The sequence below is a fragment of the Oryzias latipes genome, chromosome 13 (assembly GCF_053564925.1).
Source record: "Oryzias latipes strain Hd-rR chromosome 13, Olatipes_Hd-rR_3.1".
Classification (NCBI taxonomy): Eukaryota; Metazoa; Chordata; class Actinopteri; order Beloniformes; family Adrianichthyidae; genus Oryzias; species Oryzias latipes.
Window position 1 is genome coordinate 22,608,795 of NC_136249.1, and position 17,290 is coordinate 22,626,084.

General features: G+C 42.2%; 2 protein-coding genes across 9 annotated transcripts in view; one reads left to right on the top strand and one right to left on the bottom strand.

The window, feature by feature from the left end:
• Window positions 1–6,525: 6,525 nt before the first annotated feature.
• Window positions 6,526–7,683, bottom strand: fut4 (alpha3-fucosyltransferase). The gene has a single exon (NM_001104775.1). The coding sequence runs from the start codon at window positions 7,681–7,683 to the stop codon at window positions 6,526–6,528; it is 1,158 nt and encodes a 385-aa protein (NP_001098245.1).
• A 6,235-nt stretch (window positions 7,684–13,918) lies between these two features.
• The window catches only part of cux1a (cut-like homeobox 1a), a 56,315-nt gene continuing 52,943 nt past the window's right edge, over window positions 13,919–17,290 (top strand). For all 8 annotated transcript variants that reach the window (XM_011482510.4, XM_011482509.4, XM_011482512.4 and 5 more), the window contains exon 1: window positions 13,919–14,076. In XM_011482510.4, the coding sequence (XP_011480812.1) occupies window positions 14,014–14,076 (63 nt within the window). In that variant the 5' untranslated portion in view covers window positions 13,919–14,013. The remainder of the gene's footprint in view (window positions 14,077–17,290) is intronic.

Below are 17,290 nucleotides of genomic sequence, written 5' to 3' on the forward strand. Positions count from 1 at the left end.
TCTAGCTTTACATTTTGAATTAAGGCACCAAAACTAGTTTGAGGAGGGAGAATTCCTGGATTACTTTTAATCCCAGCCCCAGACACATTTTTCAAAACAAGTAGCTGTCTTCTTTCTGAAGTAAATATTTTATTTTTTTCGTTTTAGAAGGTAATACCCATCCACTGGCCATTTCAAACATTGTCAGGTATCTACTAAAGTTTTCTGCATTCACGCATTGTGAGACAGTACAATAAAAAATCGGGAAAAAAAATAAGAATTAAGGACTTAAAACTGGTTAATATTTATTGTTTTTGTAAGTGACCATGGTATAAGCGGTTTAACGGCCTTCGAAGTGTGCATTATCACCTTTTAATGCACTTCGCGGAAGCAACCGTCCGACGCGAAGTCAGGCTTCCACGCCGTGCGTTAAAAAGTGATAATGCATACTTCGTTGGCCATTAACCCTTACTTAGAAAATGTGTCATTACAGATGACACATTTTCACAGACTGAACTGATATTTCTTTGAAAGTTGAGGCAGACAACTGCTTTCCTTCACCTTCTCACATTCTGGCAGTGATTACAAACCACACATTTAAATTGTTACAGTTTCTTCTTCCTAGTGGAAGCTTGTAAAATCACTTGTAAACACCTATTTCCTCTTTTCTTTGGCCCTCTAAGGCTGTCAGAAAGGGACCACAGATGCTGCTCTATCTACAAATACAGAGCTGGCTTTTGCCATACGGCTAGCTCATCAGAATCAGAAGATAAGTATGGTTATGTATCACTGTCATACAACCAGGACTCTTTATGCATCCTTTTTTGTCTCGCGTTCTTCTCATGCACCCTCTCCCCTCCTCCTCTGCTGTCTCTTTCGCTCTTGTTTTTCCTGTCTGCTGAACAGAGACGTGTTGATATGAGGCCCGCTTTCACAGCCTCAAGGGAGCAAATCTCTGGTGCTTTTGATCAGCTGCAAGATCAGACATGTCCACCGCTCCCCCTTGTGTGCACTCTGGTGACTGATCATGCAGTGTGGTGCAGGCACAGACAACCAAAGATGCTCACTCACACATGTTCTCCCTGTTAATCATACAAGCACGGGCATGTACGCCGTGGAGGGCCTGTGTGTTGGTCCTTCCCACTGTGGGGTGGCACGTTGGCTGGACACAAGGGAGCAGGAGTGAGATGGTGCATGCGATTTCCTCTCTCTTGGCCTTTTTTTTCTACTTTTGACAGTAAGATGGATGATTGCAATCACAGGAGCCATCAGTGAGACAGAGTGGAGGTCTACGGGGCAGCGAGACACAGCCATGGGAAACCAGCCGTCAGATTAATGCGCCACGCTGCCATGGGAACAATGTGCTGTTTATTTGTCTCGGGATTTTGTTGTTTCGTATGCATTTTCTCCTCTCTTCCCCCACTCTCTGCAGTCTTTTGATGTACAGAACATGAGAGCTTCCTCATTAAACGCAGGCTTTGCCAATGGGAAAACGAGGGCCAGTGTTTATGTGTAAAAAACAGAGTAGGCCCACTGAAAGTTAATATGTCTTTTTCAACCAGCACACTATGTCACATTTCATAGTGATTATACTAGTCTCTTTGATCTCCTGGGAGAATGAGAGGCAGATTGTTCACTGCACAGTGAACGGATGTTTTTAAGAGAAACATCTGTTGCTGTACAAATGAGATTACTGTTTCTAGCTGGGGGCCGTGAAGGTTATGAATGGCACTTGTGCTGACAAGGGGGTCTGGCTGAGACCTGAGAAGGATCTTTGTAATAAGCTGTTGATGGTAGTTAAGAGGTTTAAATCAAATGAAATTTCTTTAGCTTAAAGGTTTTTGATTAATACTCACTTTAAATTTGCTGAACTTTATGTCCTCCTTGGTATTCCAGTATCCCGTGTCAACCTTGTTGCCAAGCAACCCCTCACCTCATGCTCAGTAAACTACCATACTGTCACCAGAAGACTTTTCCTCGTATAAACAAACAAAAGAAGAATATTGTGGTCTTTTTTCAGTTAATAGTAAAATCTGAATTCAAGATCCGTCTTTAAAGCTGAAGATTTGACGTTTTTACACTTCAATGCTTGAATTTACAGCTATAGAAGAGAGAAAAACGTGACACACCCACATGTTCAATCTGGGTCAAAGACCTTGAAGGCTTTGGGAATGATCTGTTTAATATAGTCAAACCTACATAGCAGAACTGCTCATTTTTGCAGACAAAGATGCTCTATACTGTAGCTTATATCATAAAACCAAATCATATTTTCCTCAACTTAAAATGTCAAGTTTTGGCTGTGTAAAAATTACAAACTCCAAAAATTAGAACCGCTCACCCTGTCCTTTTCTGTGTGCACACTACGGTCAGAAAATCTGTCTTTCGGCATCAGTAAAAGCAATCCTATCTCCTGGTTTTTGTCTCAACTTGCAGCTTCAAACCCCACAATCCCTTTACTGCAGCCTTGAGAATCTGAAATAATCTCCTTCGGCTGTTATGCCCTGGAATTAACAACAAACAAATGTTCAAAAGCAGTTGCTTAAATTGGTGTTTGCTTCACACTGCAGTCTTCTCATAAAGTTCCACTTTGTCTAATGATTTACAGTGCTGTGCAAAACTGTTGAATTTTCCTCTTATCATTTTTGTTCTGCAAGGAGCCACACTTTCCTCTACTTCCTGAAATGGTCTTTAGCAATAGTTCTGGCTTTGTGATTGCCTTTCAATAGGCCAGCACAATAAATCGCAAATTTGTTGTTATTGCGAAATCAAGTCGTTCAATATGCATATCGCAAAAGATGGCGAAAATATTGCAATAAATGGTTATCTTAAATGTGCTTAAACAATCTTATGGCAGCTAGTATTGAACGAATCAAATAAATCCTTTATGCATTTAGCAATCAGATGGAGCCCGTCAAATTGTCGGCCAATCGGATGGACTCCTTCCCGTTGTTGACCAATTGGATGGAGCTTTTATGTAGATGCTCCCCCCCAAGTAAACAAGGGTCATTTGGAGTATAATTTAAGGTATGTTGATTCTGATTTCAATGAAACTGTTGCAGTGAAATGGAAATTATGTTTTTAGTTGTTTTGCTATTTGTTTATGCATCGCTATACCGTTATTGCAATATTGATCACTAATATCGCAGGTTTTCATCATATTGTGCCACCCTACCTTTTAAACACTTTATTTCTTTGTTCCTAGGTAAATTCCCATAAACTTTTTTTAAACCTTCATGAACTTGTATCATATTCTCAAACTATTTTTTAAAGAATGGTTTTATATGTTACATTAATGAATGATGTACAAACAGAAACAATGTGAATACCAGCTACATTTTATCATATGTCAGCTTTTATGGAGCAGCTCCACCAAAGATTTACCTGAGACATTAGAAACATTAACTATGAACTTTAATCTCAGAGTTGAGAACTGAGCATTTTCTTTATTACTGGTTTAAATATTAACTTTGAATGAGTTTTAAAGTGTGTTTAATCAGCATAAAATTAACATGCTAGGTTTGTTGCTGATTGCTGCAATTTTTGTGAAAGATAAAAAAAGATAAGCATCACTTAATATGTCAAAAAAGTATTCAGATTTTAAAATTTAAAGAGAAGTTAAAAGGCAAATGTTCAGTATTTTGTTGCCTAAACATGATTTTACAATTGTATATAATTTTTTATTATTTTATGTTTTTTACAATAGGAAAAAGTATTTTTCTATTAAATGTCTGTATATCAAATCATCTGAAGAAGCTGTTGACAGCAGAGGACACAAGCTGCCAGAAGAGGCAGTGCAGCTCCACACACAGCGTAAAGGAGCATCTGATGCATCCAAATTTCAGCTCAATGAGCTGCAGCATCTTCTTGCACCTCTTTTTTTAAAGGGTGGAAAAACAGTGGAACAGTCTGTCTGCTTCCATGGAGGTAGACCACCTCCTGCTGTGGTTGGCACGAGTCAAGCCGTTGAGTCCGATACTGGAATCAGCAGAAACACCTCCAGCACTGAAGGCTGCATTGTTTGTCAATGGGTTCAAGTTGCAAACAACTTAATCTGTAGTTATAGTTTTTGTGTGGGAGTTCAGTTTTTTCTAGTGATATCAAATATCATTAGATAGAGGATGGTTTCTGTTGCCAAGAGGCAAAAAAAAAAAGATGTTCCAATGAGCGACTGCCATGGGCTGCAGGAGCCTCTGTCGTTCAGGTCTTCCTGAATGAATGTCTTTGTGACCTCCTGATTTTTAGGCAAATATTAAGGAGTGGCCTTTGTTATGAAGGTAAATGTGCTCCAAAAAGAACGCACTTGTAGATTTGATCTGAGAACTTGTAAAATAGAATGTGAGAACTTATTTAAGTAAACTGTAAAAACCACCTGTGCCCAAACAAAAGGTCGCGTTGCTTACTCATCACACAGCGTGCCGTTCAAATGACACGTTGCAGAAAAACAGGTCAGAGCTGTTCAAAGAAAAAGAAGCTCCTGTGAATACAGGAACAGTAAATGTGTATTTGCCCAGGAAATAGGAACCGGATCTTCTAGAAACAGATGTCTGTTTCTCCAGGCAATCGAAGCAAACTAGTGAAGTTGGAATGGCATTTTACTAGGGGTGTATCGATTCATTGACTTAATCGATGAATTGATTTCTATTCCTACAATCCAAGCAGATTGATCTGTCTGAGGCAAGTTGTTTGACCTAAACCATTACACAATTATTTAAAAAAATGTTGACTGATAATAATCAATGTTGGAAAAATACTATTTGAAGAGACATACTGTAAGTTTATTTCACTATAACATAAAAACAACCATGTGTATCACACAAGACACACATGTGATGGCAACAAAAAATGATCAAGTCATCATTACAGTCCAACGGGTGGAAAAATGTTCTAATAATGTTCAGTTAATTTGTGGAAATTCATAATTTGATTGGTTTGGGAATTCAAAACCAACAAAGAGGGCTAAACTTTGGGAAACTAAAATGTGAATGGATTTTCCATTAATTCTTGTTTACTTGTTTGTTTGTACACATGTTTAATTTACACTTGATTATCTTGCAAGAAAAACAAGGAATCTGGAAAACTTCACCTGCAATGTTCAGTACCAGGTAATTATCTCTGACACACACATTGACTGTAAAAAAACAATGGACAGCTCAACCCCTCCCTTCTCGAAGTACCATTACTTCCTGATCGGGGCGCCGCCGCGTTGAAACCAGTTGACAGCTCTTTCGCTCCAAGTCATCGTATCTATGGCAACTACTGTCACCATTGCCATGCATACGATGACTCGGAGCGACTCGGGCCAATCACTGTCGACTGGTTTCAACATGGCGGCGCCCCGATCAGGAAGCAATGGTGAGGTTTTTTGCCTCATTTCGCGAGAGCCTGAGGTAAGGCATTTTGTATGGGTGACGTCACACCTCGATTCATCCACTGTTTTTACAGTATTTGGAGACACACTGGCTGAATACTTGGCTAAAGATGTCCTGGATTTTAGGTCACCAAATTGGATCGTTCCAAATGAACTAATATTAACTATGATTTGCACCTTCAACCATAAATTGATATGAATTTAATCGTTAAAATGGATTGTTACATTACTGTAAGAATGACATTTTTCTAACGTTTTCTACAGTTGATTTACAATCTTATGTTTATTTTTTTGACATGCTTTAACTTTACAGATAAAATATCCTCAATGTTTTCTACTTTTTGATTTTGTTTTCTAAAAAGTTCTTGAGTGTGAGATTTTATCAGTGAATCGAATCGTTCAAAATCTACCATTATCAACAATGAATCGTATCAACAACCACAAATTCTGATATGAATCAAATCATCAAAATAAATAGTTTACTGATTAGGGAGCAACATTATTCCCATTTGCAACAAATGGCTCACTTTGATTCGTATTGAGCGGCTCTGGTATATCAGTGTTGCGCAAAATAAAAGGTAGGTGGATTTTTATTTTTTATTAAAGACCTTAAAGGCAACAACATTAAATCAACCAATTTTTATTTAGACAAACATCAGTATTGCAATCAGGTAAAATGATAAAAAAGACACAAAACCAAGGCTTAAGTGTTATTCTAAGGATGGACGCCCTGTTGAGACACGACAGCCACCCATGTACAGCTTTTTGTGAACAACAGCTCAGACTATAGGCTCAGACCCAGGGACTCTTCATATATCCAATTACATGTGCATGGCTTGGACGAGCTTTCTGTCCCTCCATTTGGCATCTCTTCCCTTCATGTTTTCTTAGAAAATATATTTAATTACACATCACTGATGATTACTGGGAGCAATGTGCTGCTCATATGTGCAGAAATTCAAGGCTGCACTCAAGTCATTTTGAATGTAAACTTAGAAGCAGCATTGTGACTGTCAGACATGTTTCCAGTCTGTATGTATCCTTCACAGTTCTTTTTTTTTAAAAATATAAGTCATATAAAAATGTCTCTTTGAGACAGTAGATTTGACTTGTAAACTTTAAAATCAGCAGGTCAGTCAGTTTCAGCTTTCAACAGGTCGTGCTTGGGGGAGTTTTTAGGAGAGGAACCATTCTGTGAGGTCTGCCACCTCATCGGTTCGCCCTCTCCTCTTCCTCACCGCCCTACATGCAGTACAGTAGTGTTCTTCCCAGAAGGTCGGCTGGTGCAGGCTGTAATCCCCCCTCCAGCTCAGGTGCCGCTTCATTTGGAGGGGGTTGCGGCTGAGCATCAGCAGGTAGCGGGCCAGGTGCCGCGCTGTGGGGAAGTCCTCCACGTGGATGAACGCATGCGGGGGCAGGAAGCGTTCATAGTTCTTCCTGGACGGACCCAGCACCACCGGGACGGTACCGGCCGCCACGGCGTTCCACAGCTTCTCCGTGATGTAATCGGTGTGCTGGGAGTTTTCCATGGCCAGGTAGAACATGTAGCCGCGCAGCAGCTGCACCACGCTGTTGGAGCCTTTCGGCAGCGGCCGGCCTGCGCTGCCGAACACGTCGATCGGGATATACCGGCGAAGTTTGTAGTAGAAAGCCACGCGTGCGTGGGTCTCCGACCAGTTGCTAATCACCCATGACACTAGGCCGCGGCCGGAGCGGGTGGTGCGCAAAGACCGGGAGAGCGGCTGCGCATTAGGTACCTGTAGACCCCTGGGGGCCAGATAGCCGTACGGCAAAAAGATGTCAGAGTCTGTTCGGTAGCTCATCGTGAGGTTAAACACGCCCTCGAGCTGCCACAGTCCGTACGTGTGCGTGGGAGACTCGTAGTTCATCCAGATCCACTTCTGCTGAGGGGGCCGCGGCGCCGCTGGAAGATCCGTCTCACCTGTGGCCACCTCTCGGTGATGGACGAGCACGGCGTCGGCGTACGGATACGCCCGCGCATCGTCCGTGAGCGTGCACCCCTTGATGTGCAACAGCTCCAGACAATCCGGAAGCTGCCGATATTCCCCGAACGGGTGATTCCAGATCAGAAGCGTCACCTCGCTCACCTCCTCTGTGGGGGACGGCTGCGCAGCGATCTGCTCCGGCAGGAGGTGGATGCAGACTCCCAGGAGGAGCACCACACCGACAGTGAGCAGGCACGCGGGGGAGCGCGTCCGTTCCAGGACGCAGACGCAGCATTTCCTCCACAGGGGCCAACCTGAGCGACTGGCTGCTCTGGGAGTTGCAATGAAAGAGCGGCCCCGTGTTCTCCAACGAGCCCACAGTCCCATGGACGCCCCCTGCACCCGTCAGATCTCCCAGCAACAACGTCTTGATGATCCAGGAAGCTCACCCTGCACTTCTTCTTTAGTGTGTTCCAGGAAATTAGACAGCACAGGTGACCCCGTGTACATTGAAACCTGCTGACACACCCAAACGACCGACTTCAGGTGTTCTCCAGACGAGGAGATAGTGTGTCAAAAACACCAGCTTCCTCCTCTTTACGCGTCCTCTGAGCCCGTCATGGTCTAAGGTCAACTTAGCGCCGTCATTGTGACCCAAAAGCACAAACGTATCCCGGTGCTGGAGCTGCTCTCAGGCGCTTTGACGTGGCAGCGTTAGCCTGGGCTCCAGTTACCTGTGAATGGGCCTTTTGTGAGGGCCTGTTGACTGCCGGAGCGCGTTTCAGGTTCTTTTTGGATTGAGTAAACATTTTGAAGCAGGGTGCGGTGTCCAAACACATTTCATGTCATTTCCCCACCATTTTTCTCTTTAAAAGACACTCACATCCAGTCCACGTGACTTTCAATTCAGAGTCACTTAAACCCTAAAAGCTTGATTTTTTTTCAAACCCCCCCCCCCCCCCCTATTCAACCCTCCAAACTTATTTTCTATATGGTTAAATCAATTCCTAGTATTTCTACCTATCAGCCCCCCACCCCCCACTCCTACACACACATCCATAATAAACCTTGTTCTCCACTAGATGTCTCCCCACACAAGCACAAGGCCTGGCTTCTGCGCGCGCCAGTGCTGGAATTTTCTCAAAACACGCCTCTTTAATTGAACAAATGAATAAACATCTCAGCAGGAAATTATGGATGCAGCAGTGAGGCTTTGAAAATGTTTGTCTCCAATGTTTCATTTATTAGATGTGACCCTACATTGCCAAAAAATATATATAAATAAATTAAAAAACCCTCTAACCAAAATGTTAATAAGTGACTCACAGGTTTAATGTGATGATCTAACCCAAACAAATACTTGGATTAGAGGATACACTATTCGAGATAGTGACACGATGCTCAGAAGGATGCAGCAGCTGTCAGCGTCTGGAGGTATCCTGATGAAAAGTCATGAAAAAATAATGACGAGGCGGCAGGTTTTTAGAGCTGGCACTGTTTGTTGTGTCTGAGCTTGTGGGCAGGAAAAACACACCGTGACTGGAACAACATTATTCTTCCCCACAGACACAGAGTATGTCATGAAGTCTGACTGTGAGATGGAACAAAAAAAAAATGGTAGACAAGAAGGAGTGGGAGGAGATGAAGCACAAGATGTGTGTCCCCACTGAGTCCTCCTCCTTCCTGCTCCATCCATTCACTTTTCCTCACATTGCAGCCTGCGTGTGCACGTGTGTGTAACTAGTTATCCCCATAAGAGGTTTTGTATTCTTCCTGCATTATTTATCCTCTCTTTCATCTGAACAGTTCTATTTTTGGCCAATCATTTAATGTCCTGCCTGCAGATATATAGAAGCCTCATAAGCTCTGTCAACATCCTCAACGTTACAAACCGTGAGAGGATGTTTCTGACCCAAATGTCAAACGAAGGGACTAAACATAATCATTTGCTTTATTTGTCTTTTTGTCCCTTCAGGTTTTTTTTTTTTTTTTTGTCTGAGTGCCAAAACATGCAAATGCTGCTGGAAATGAACTGTGATAAAAGCTTTGGTGATAGGGTGACATTTTGTGCTGCTCAGATTACAGTCACAAAGCTTGGCATTTGTGCTTGTGTCAGTAAAGGACTTCTCCCCAACTAAAAATGAAACGCTGTAACACCTTTTTTCGTCTTTGGTTTCAGCTGAAGTCCTGTTTTAGAAATGCAACACGTGAACGTTTCCATTAGTGTGATAAAACATAAACAAAGCGGATTGGTTATTTTGCAGAGAGTTGTACTTTTGGCTGGAGTTTTACACATTTTCCAGGCTAGTATTGACTGGTGCCTTACTATTGCTCACAAGTAACACCATTGTGTGTCAGTATGTGTTTTTTTGTGGATGCCAGAATACCAGCACAGGGAGAAGTGTTCAGTTTGTGATGGGACCTGCGGGTCTTCACTCATCTTTTCTATTGATTTTCTCTTGTTTTCCCTTTTGCACTCCCAGGGGAACAGATGTCTCACTTGGAAGTGCCTGGCGAAGGAGAGACGGGGCTTTACAGAAACAAATAGAGGAAGAGGAAAAAATGATGATCAGAGTGAGCTGAGGGGGGGGGGGGGGGGGGGGGGGAGGAAGAAGGGTCAGGAGGGGCTTGCAATCATGCTGATCACTGAGGCCCGTGCTGACCCCTGACCTTGATCATGACCTGGGAGGTCACAGCGGAGGTCAGAGGTTGTGTGAAAGTGCCACTGCGGCGATTCACTCCACTGCTGGGTGGTGATGATCTTATGCAGCCTCCCCAGCCTGTCTGACATGATCAGTGTTGCTCTCTGCCTGCAGCTCCCATGGGCCTCACATCCGTCTCCAACCCAGCCACACAAGGCCCGCTAAAAGCACCTTACAGGCAGAGTCAATGAGCAGGGGAGAAAGGGACACAAACAGAGAAAAGTGGGAGAGTTAAAAGGACAGAGAGGCTGCTTTATTTTATGCCCTGCAGCTCTGGTTGGGCAGCACATCTAGTTTTATAATGGCAGTGACACAAAGAATGTGGGTTCGTTTCTCCACATTTAAACTTTGCACAAGAGCCGATGAGGCTTTTTAAAGCTCTCCCTGCACACATGAACCTGCTGCTGCTGTCCTTAACATGAAAAGTTCACGATGCTTTTCTTCTATTTCCTTTTTTTTTAAAGGGAAACATTTTCCATCTAGAGTCAAAGTGATTGCTGAGCTTCTTGCTTTAACTCACACTGTGCAGTGTGCACCCCCCCCCCCCTCCCACCACCACTTCAAAGAGATCCAGATCCTCCTGACACTCCAGTCAAATCCTAACAGACTGTGCTGACGTGTAGAGTTAAAACGCCGGTGATTGTAGCTCGTAGATGTTAAGCACTGACTCTACATAGAGGCGTGTATGCAGCTTTATGAGAAACAGATATAAACCAAATGTCAAACATGTGTTCTCAGTTGACAGACTATAAACACAAGCAGGTCCACTGGTCTGAAATGACTTAAAGCCCTTTGAGTTTTAAATTAAAAAGTATTTGATCCGTTGAGTACATATTGTGTTGGTACATTTGTAACTTAGAGACCGTGTTGAGTACTCGAATCACTATATGGAGTTAACTCAAAGCACAGTTATTAACTGTAAATGAATATTATTCCTGTTTAACTCGTTATAGTAAACCCAGAGGCATAAAAAGTGTCGAGTTCCTTTTGGTTTGTCTTCTTTGTGCGATAGTAGGAGATAACTATACAAATACAGCATAATGGACACATTGCAGAGCTGCTAAGCTTGTGTGCGGATTATCCCAGACCAGTATTTCTGGTTTGGCTTAATGATAGGTAGCATCACCAGGCAGAGGCCAAGCTAGGAAAACACTGATTAACGAAAGGGAAAGAAATGAGAGGATTAAACTCTGGATTCATCAGTTCATACACAGTCTTTCATCTAAACCGCAAAGTAAATAGTCCACATTTATTTAGGGCATTTTAACTTTGTCTGGGTTTTGGAAAATGTTTCCTCATACTCAAAGAGCACCTCTTTCTTCATGAGTGCATATTTGTGTGAATTCTGTCATTTATTGATGGAATTAATTGAATTCCCTACGGTCAAACTTTGAATATTTGGATTGGCAATAGAGCTACATTGCTTGCTTGAAGACAATCGCACAGAAAGAGACATTTTAGAGACTACTCCGCAGTTTCCAAAGAACTATAATACAAATTCTGGAGATCACAAATAGCAACTATAGAATGTATTTTTATTTATGATTTTATAGAACTTTAATTATACTTTAATGATAGATCACTTGCAGATGTTAAGAGTGCAATTCAGTCTACTCTATTGACTGGGTGTGATGACAAAAAAGCAGCCATCCTTTAAATTGCTGCATTACGTCTATAAACGAAGTATGAAATAAGGCACAAGCTATTTCAGCTACATATCAATTTAGCACTGAGCACCATTCATGCTGTGGGAGACACAAACTGCTTCAAATCAAATCAAGTAATGGCCTGAAAGTTGCAGCAATTTAGTGCACAAGAATGCAAACCTTTGTGTCCAGACAAATGCAGCAAAAGAGGTGTTATTATCTATGGCAAATTCTCGTGTTATTTTTAGTGAATGCGATTAACGTGCAGCGGTGGAGAAAAAAAACCAAAATGATTTGTAGGATAAAAATAAAGGTATAAAATATATATATTTTTGTGGGGCGTTGAAGCAAACTTTGCAGGTATAAATACATGCGTGAGTTTTTTAGGCTTAGCAGCGAAACCGGTGGGTTTAAATTTGGGAAGCCACAAAGTGCTAAAAATGAAAACAATGTGTAGAACAGATGTGTCAAACTGATAAACCTGAGCAGCTTGAGTTGGTTTCAGTGTGCAGGAGGAGGAAGAGGAGGCTGAAACCAGATTTGTTTTAAGGTGAATGAGGCAGCACAGTTTTGGAATTTAGGGCACAACATCCATACCGGGTAATTAGATTCTTTGCATATTCCTCCGAGGCACGTCCACAGACTGCAAGGGTCAGAGGACGTGGTCAGCAGGAGCGACGCCCCAGGAGCAGCTAGGGTTCAGTGCACCGCTCAAGGTCACATCCACAAAGGATCTCTATGCACACTGACACTCTGACCACTGGGCTTCTCCCTGCTGCAGCACGGCCTTGACTGGATTAGTAACACAACCAGTTTATTAAATAGACTAATCGGATTAATATCTGCATGACAGAAGATTCCCTTAAATGAAATATCAAGATTCATGATTTTAAATAAAATACTGGACATTATTTAACTAATTAGTCTTAATTAAGGCAAGGCAAGTTTATTTGTATAGCACAATACGTACACGTAATTCAAATTAGTTAAATAATGATATGTATTTTTTACATGGTAATACTCAACAAGCTTTGAGCATTATATTCTTTTTTTTACAGGCAATGTGTGAAAAATAAACGAATCAAACTGGAATTTAAGATATTTTTGATCAAATCACTTTACTGCTTATCATTAGTATAATTTATAAATGATTATACTGTATTTTTTTACCTTCCTACAGAACATTGAGGCAACATACATGTCTTTCCTGATTTTCCTAAAATTGTCTTTTCAGGAAATGTTTCCATAAAAATATTCCAACCACTGAACACAAACACTGTGGTGAGTCAGTGATACCTCCTTTTTCAGTATTAGAAATATAAATATAAAGGGCTTAACAACTGATCAGACAAACAAAAAGATACTATACAAAATTATTCAATGCAAAGTGTCAAAAAACAGAGTTGAGTAGTTGGTTCCATTATAGCCACTTAACAGACATAAAAAATAGAATTTACTGACAAGAAACCAAAAGTATAACGTAAAGAAGCAGTAAAAGAACCAAAAAAAGCAACAATTAAATATCTGACATAACAAGTACAATGAGCAAAATGATACAACTTCTGTTAAGAAAGAGCAAAAGGTTTACTATACTACGCATTACTGTCTAAAAATTCTGTCTGGACAAGGACAGCCAGGACAAATAGGTATAAGAATTTCAAAATCAAAAGAAGAATTCTGATTATTTCTAAACCCTTATTATAAACTTTCATAAATGCAGTTGAAAAAAGCATGTTCAAACGAAGACACTAATTAATCTAAAGTGGAAATGAAATCTATGCCGGTAAACAAAATAAATCGTTTATGACTTACAGGTTGAATATTAACATAATGTAATGGAAAATATACTTTTTCAGAGTTACCATTTTAAGACAAACGAACCTGAACATCTCTATTGTTGTTTCAGGCTTTGTGTCCTGTTCTCAGGTTAATAATGAGGGGGTCCGCCTGTGCCCCGGGACCTGTTTTATGACAGTACGTCCGTGCGTAGCTTTAAGGGATAATTCTGGCATGATTTTTGCTCACTGTTATTTATAATCTGTAAACAAATGATAAAATCAAGCCCAGACCAGTCTTTTTCTTTAACTGATTTTGCATTTTAAAGTAGTACCCTAAAGAATAGGGCACTTTAACGCAGCGACTGCCTACCAGTAATATATAAATATACATTTAAAAAAATGATGAGAAATTATAATGGCGTTATTAAGGCAACACTCCTGCAGGCTGACTCCGCTCCGCTCGGCGGCTGCTCCGCGCGGAGGCGGAGGGTGTGATCCGGTCCGGGTCTTCCCTCCGCCCGCTCCTCTCCACTGAACTCCAACCCCCGCGCTCTCTATCAGCATCTCATTCCTGTCTCAATATGTCTCAAGATGGCGGCCAATGCAGGATCGATGTTTCAATATTGGAAGCGCTTTGACTTACAACAACTACAGGTCAGTTCCACGTCCACTCAGACCGCCTGTCCGCTCTTCGCTTCCCGCGTGGCGATTCTCTCGAGGGCCGCGTTTAGTGTGGATTCGGCGGCCGTCTCGGAGGTGTTTCGGAAGAGAATTCAAGACCTCTTCCTCACATTGATGAAAGTGGCTCTCTCGCTGATCAGAAATTGATCCTCTTTGTTCAATTCAACATCGATCGGACATAGCAACTGGGCAAGCCGGGCGACGCCGCAGGGATGCGCCAGAAATGGAAGCACAACCACCGAGCTTCGGCGACGGGCTTTCGGTTCTCTTTATTGCGTGTTCTTTAACTTTTACCGGAGCGGTTAGTCGCAGTTAGCCCGACGCTTTAGCCGCTGTAAGGTTGGATAATTTGGGGGAGAAAAAAATAAGTGCGACTCATTATACGGTGGCGCTGTGGTGACACCAACCATTGAGACGGGCAGCACAGACTCACAACGGCTGTTTGCTTGCATTATTTAGCCTCCCCTATTTTTTTTTTTAACTATCACAATAAGAAGTTTACAAATCGACACGTTAGTAGCTTTATCTGCTAACGTGGTTTTGAGCAGTTTATAGGGAACGCTCTCCGATAAGGAGCTGAGCTGCTTCGACTGTTTGTTTTTTATGTCGTTTTTTCCTGAGAGCAGTCTTACTGAAGGTTTTTCTTTTTTCTTTTGTTTTTTTTTTTTGTTTTTGGACACACATTGCCACGTCTGTGAAAGTGAACAGCGCGGGACGGACTTAAAGGCATGAATGTTAGAAATGTGTTAGATGATGACCTTGTGATTTTGATGAACTCAGGAATGCCTCGGCTCCACGCACGCCACTTATCTCCGGACTGAGGAGTCGGTACAGGAGAGGATATCGGGAAAAAAAAATATCTGGCCTGCTCTGTGTGTGAATAAATTAGTGCGTGTTTGACCTATCACAAGACATGTAGACAATGGCACTGTTGTTTTTTCTCTCTCGTGGCATTTAACACACATAGCTGAATTTCAAATAACAAATTATGAATATTAGTGGGCTAGTTGGTGTCGTCATTTGCATAAAATTGCATTAGGAAGGCTAGCCCCAATTGTTCATGCATTATTTTGTGAACTGCACGGGCTCGGGGTTTAAACTTATATTTAGGTCATGATGCCCCTATGACTGGCGAGACAAAAGGACAGTGAACAAGTCTTCCCAGCGGGCTTTGTGTTGCACTTATGCCACATCATCAAGGCTTCACTTCTTCTATTTATTTGATCCTCCTACTCATGCCCCCTTGTTCATGCATTATGTAAAAAAATGTAGACTGGCTTCTCTTGTCTTTCCTCACCATCTATCACCCTGCCAGCGTTTTCCTCCTCCCTCCATCTTTTTTTTTTTTTTTTTACCTTTCCTCTTTGGCCCTTCACCCCACTTTCACCTATTTTTTTCCCTCTCTGGACAGTTTTCTGTGTGTGTGTGTGTGTGTGTTTCAGTCTTTTCATACACCGACTGCCTGCACAGACAGCACAGGCACTGCCAGTAGCTAGGACATGAAAAATGCATCGCATAAGTTTGTGATAAGGCCCTGGGTAATTATGGCAAAGGCCCCTATCACAAGCGATTAGTCAGGACAGTGAATCTGAGCGTGTGCAAAAAGGCTGGCAGTTGGCAGGCTTGTCTGCAGGATAGGAATCAGTTGAAGCTGGTGTATGTGTGTGTGTGTGTGTGTGTGTGTGTGCACGTGCATGCACCCACAACTGCTCGGAACATTCACTGTCTATTATTGATGACATCTTATTTACTCTCCCTCCCACTGAGGGGCTCCTGGAGGAAAGCCTTTAGAGAAGAAGGTTTTTTAAAAAGCCAGTTTTTTCTGTTTTGAAAGAACAATTTGGGGGTAGTATGATGTGATCAGAGCCTATGTTTGGCCTTGTCGCCACATTTCCTCCTCTTTTTCTTTTCTCCTCTTTAATTGAACGGACAGCGTCGGCAGCACGCCTAATCTGTTTTTCTACGTAAGAGGCGCCAGCAAAGAGATGTTTTCTTGTGAAGATCAAAATCCAACTCAACTTAGATGCCAGTAGCTCCAAGTCATCAAAGCATTTATTCCTTAGACTCCACATGCTGATATTCATTAAAATCCCATTTGATCAGCATGTCCCATTCCCTGTGCGAGAAACAAGCTAGGTGGTTGTTAGAGGACAGAAAGTGCTTTGAAAAATGCACAGTGAACTGTTAAGTTGTCTCTGCGTGCTCCCCTCCACCGCCGCCACTACAAACACAAATGGGTGCAACACTGATGCTTTTAGCAAGGTCTTGCACACTTGCAAAGTGGATCAGTGATTCAGAGATGATGGCAGGGTGACACTGAATTACAGATGGAGGAGGTTTTAACGTCTGTAATCCCTGTCTGTCCATTACAGAGTTGAGTTTCTTTAGAAGGGATCATCACTTTTTTCCACTTTTTTTTTCCCAAGCAGTTTGCTGGAACATTGCGTTTCTGCTTGAGAGCGATGAGTGATTGCGCTTCATTACAGGCAAGCCTTAAGATATGAGCGAATAGCTGGGTCTAAACCTATAACTTGTATTTTCTGTGTAAGCATAGGAAATTAAGAACAGACCTCTCAGTTATACATAATTTTCAATTTAGGCCTAATAGCCTACATCTCACCTCATAACGCTTCCTGGAAAAACGCACCCTGGAGCCACTTTGAAAAATAGTTCACTATGTTAGCGGACAGCTAAATAGTGACTTGGATGAAAACTGATATAGAGGCCGTTCTTATTCCCCACCTCCTAATGGGTAAATTTAGGAAAAAGGTTTTGTAAGCCGATCCCAGAGCTGTGGTCGGTGGCAACCTGAGTGGTGTAAATCTCTCAACGACTGGCTCGCTGTTGTCTGTAGAAGTTTTAGTGTTAATTTATGAGCTGGTTGTCTGAACTCACTGGTGGGATATTTTTACTCCTCTGTTGCTGCACAGGCTGGGGGGAGCACAGAGGAAGGGGCATCACGTCATGTTTTTACTGTAGCCAACCGCTTCTCTGCCCAGTGACAAAACCTGGCATTGGGACTGAGCCTTCTCTGTGTTCGGTGAGTGTCTAGGCATGAGTCAGAGAAGAGCACGGGTGCATGTCAGGTCTCTGGTCCGTCCTGGGCCTGCCTTTGATGGGGCCTTTGTCCTCTAACTTTTTCAGACGATGTCGTTTCATCTGTCGAGTCTTCGTTGCTTGCTGCCAA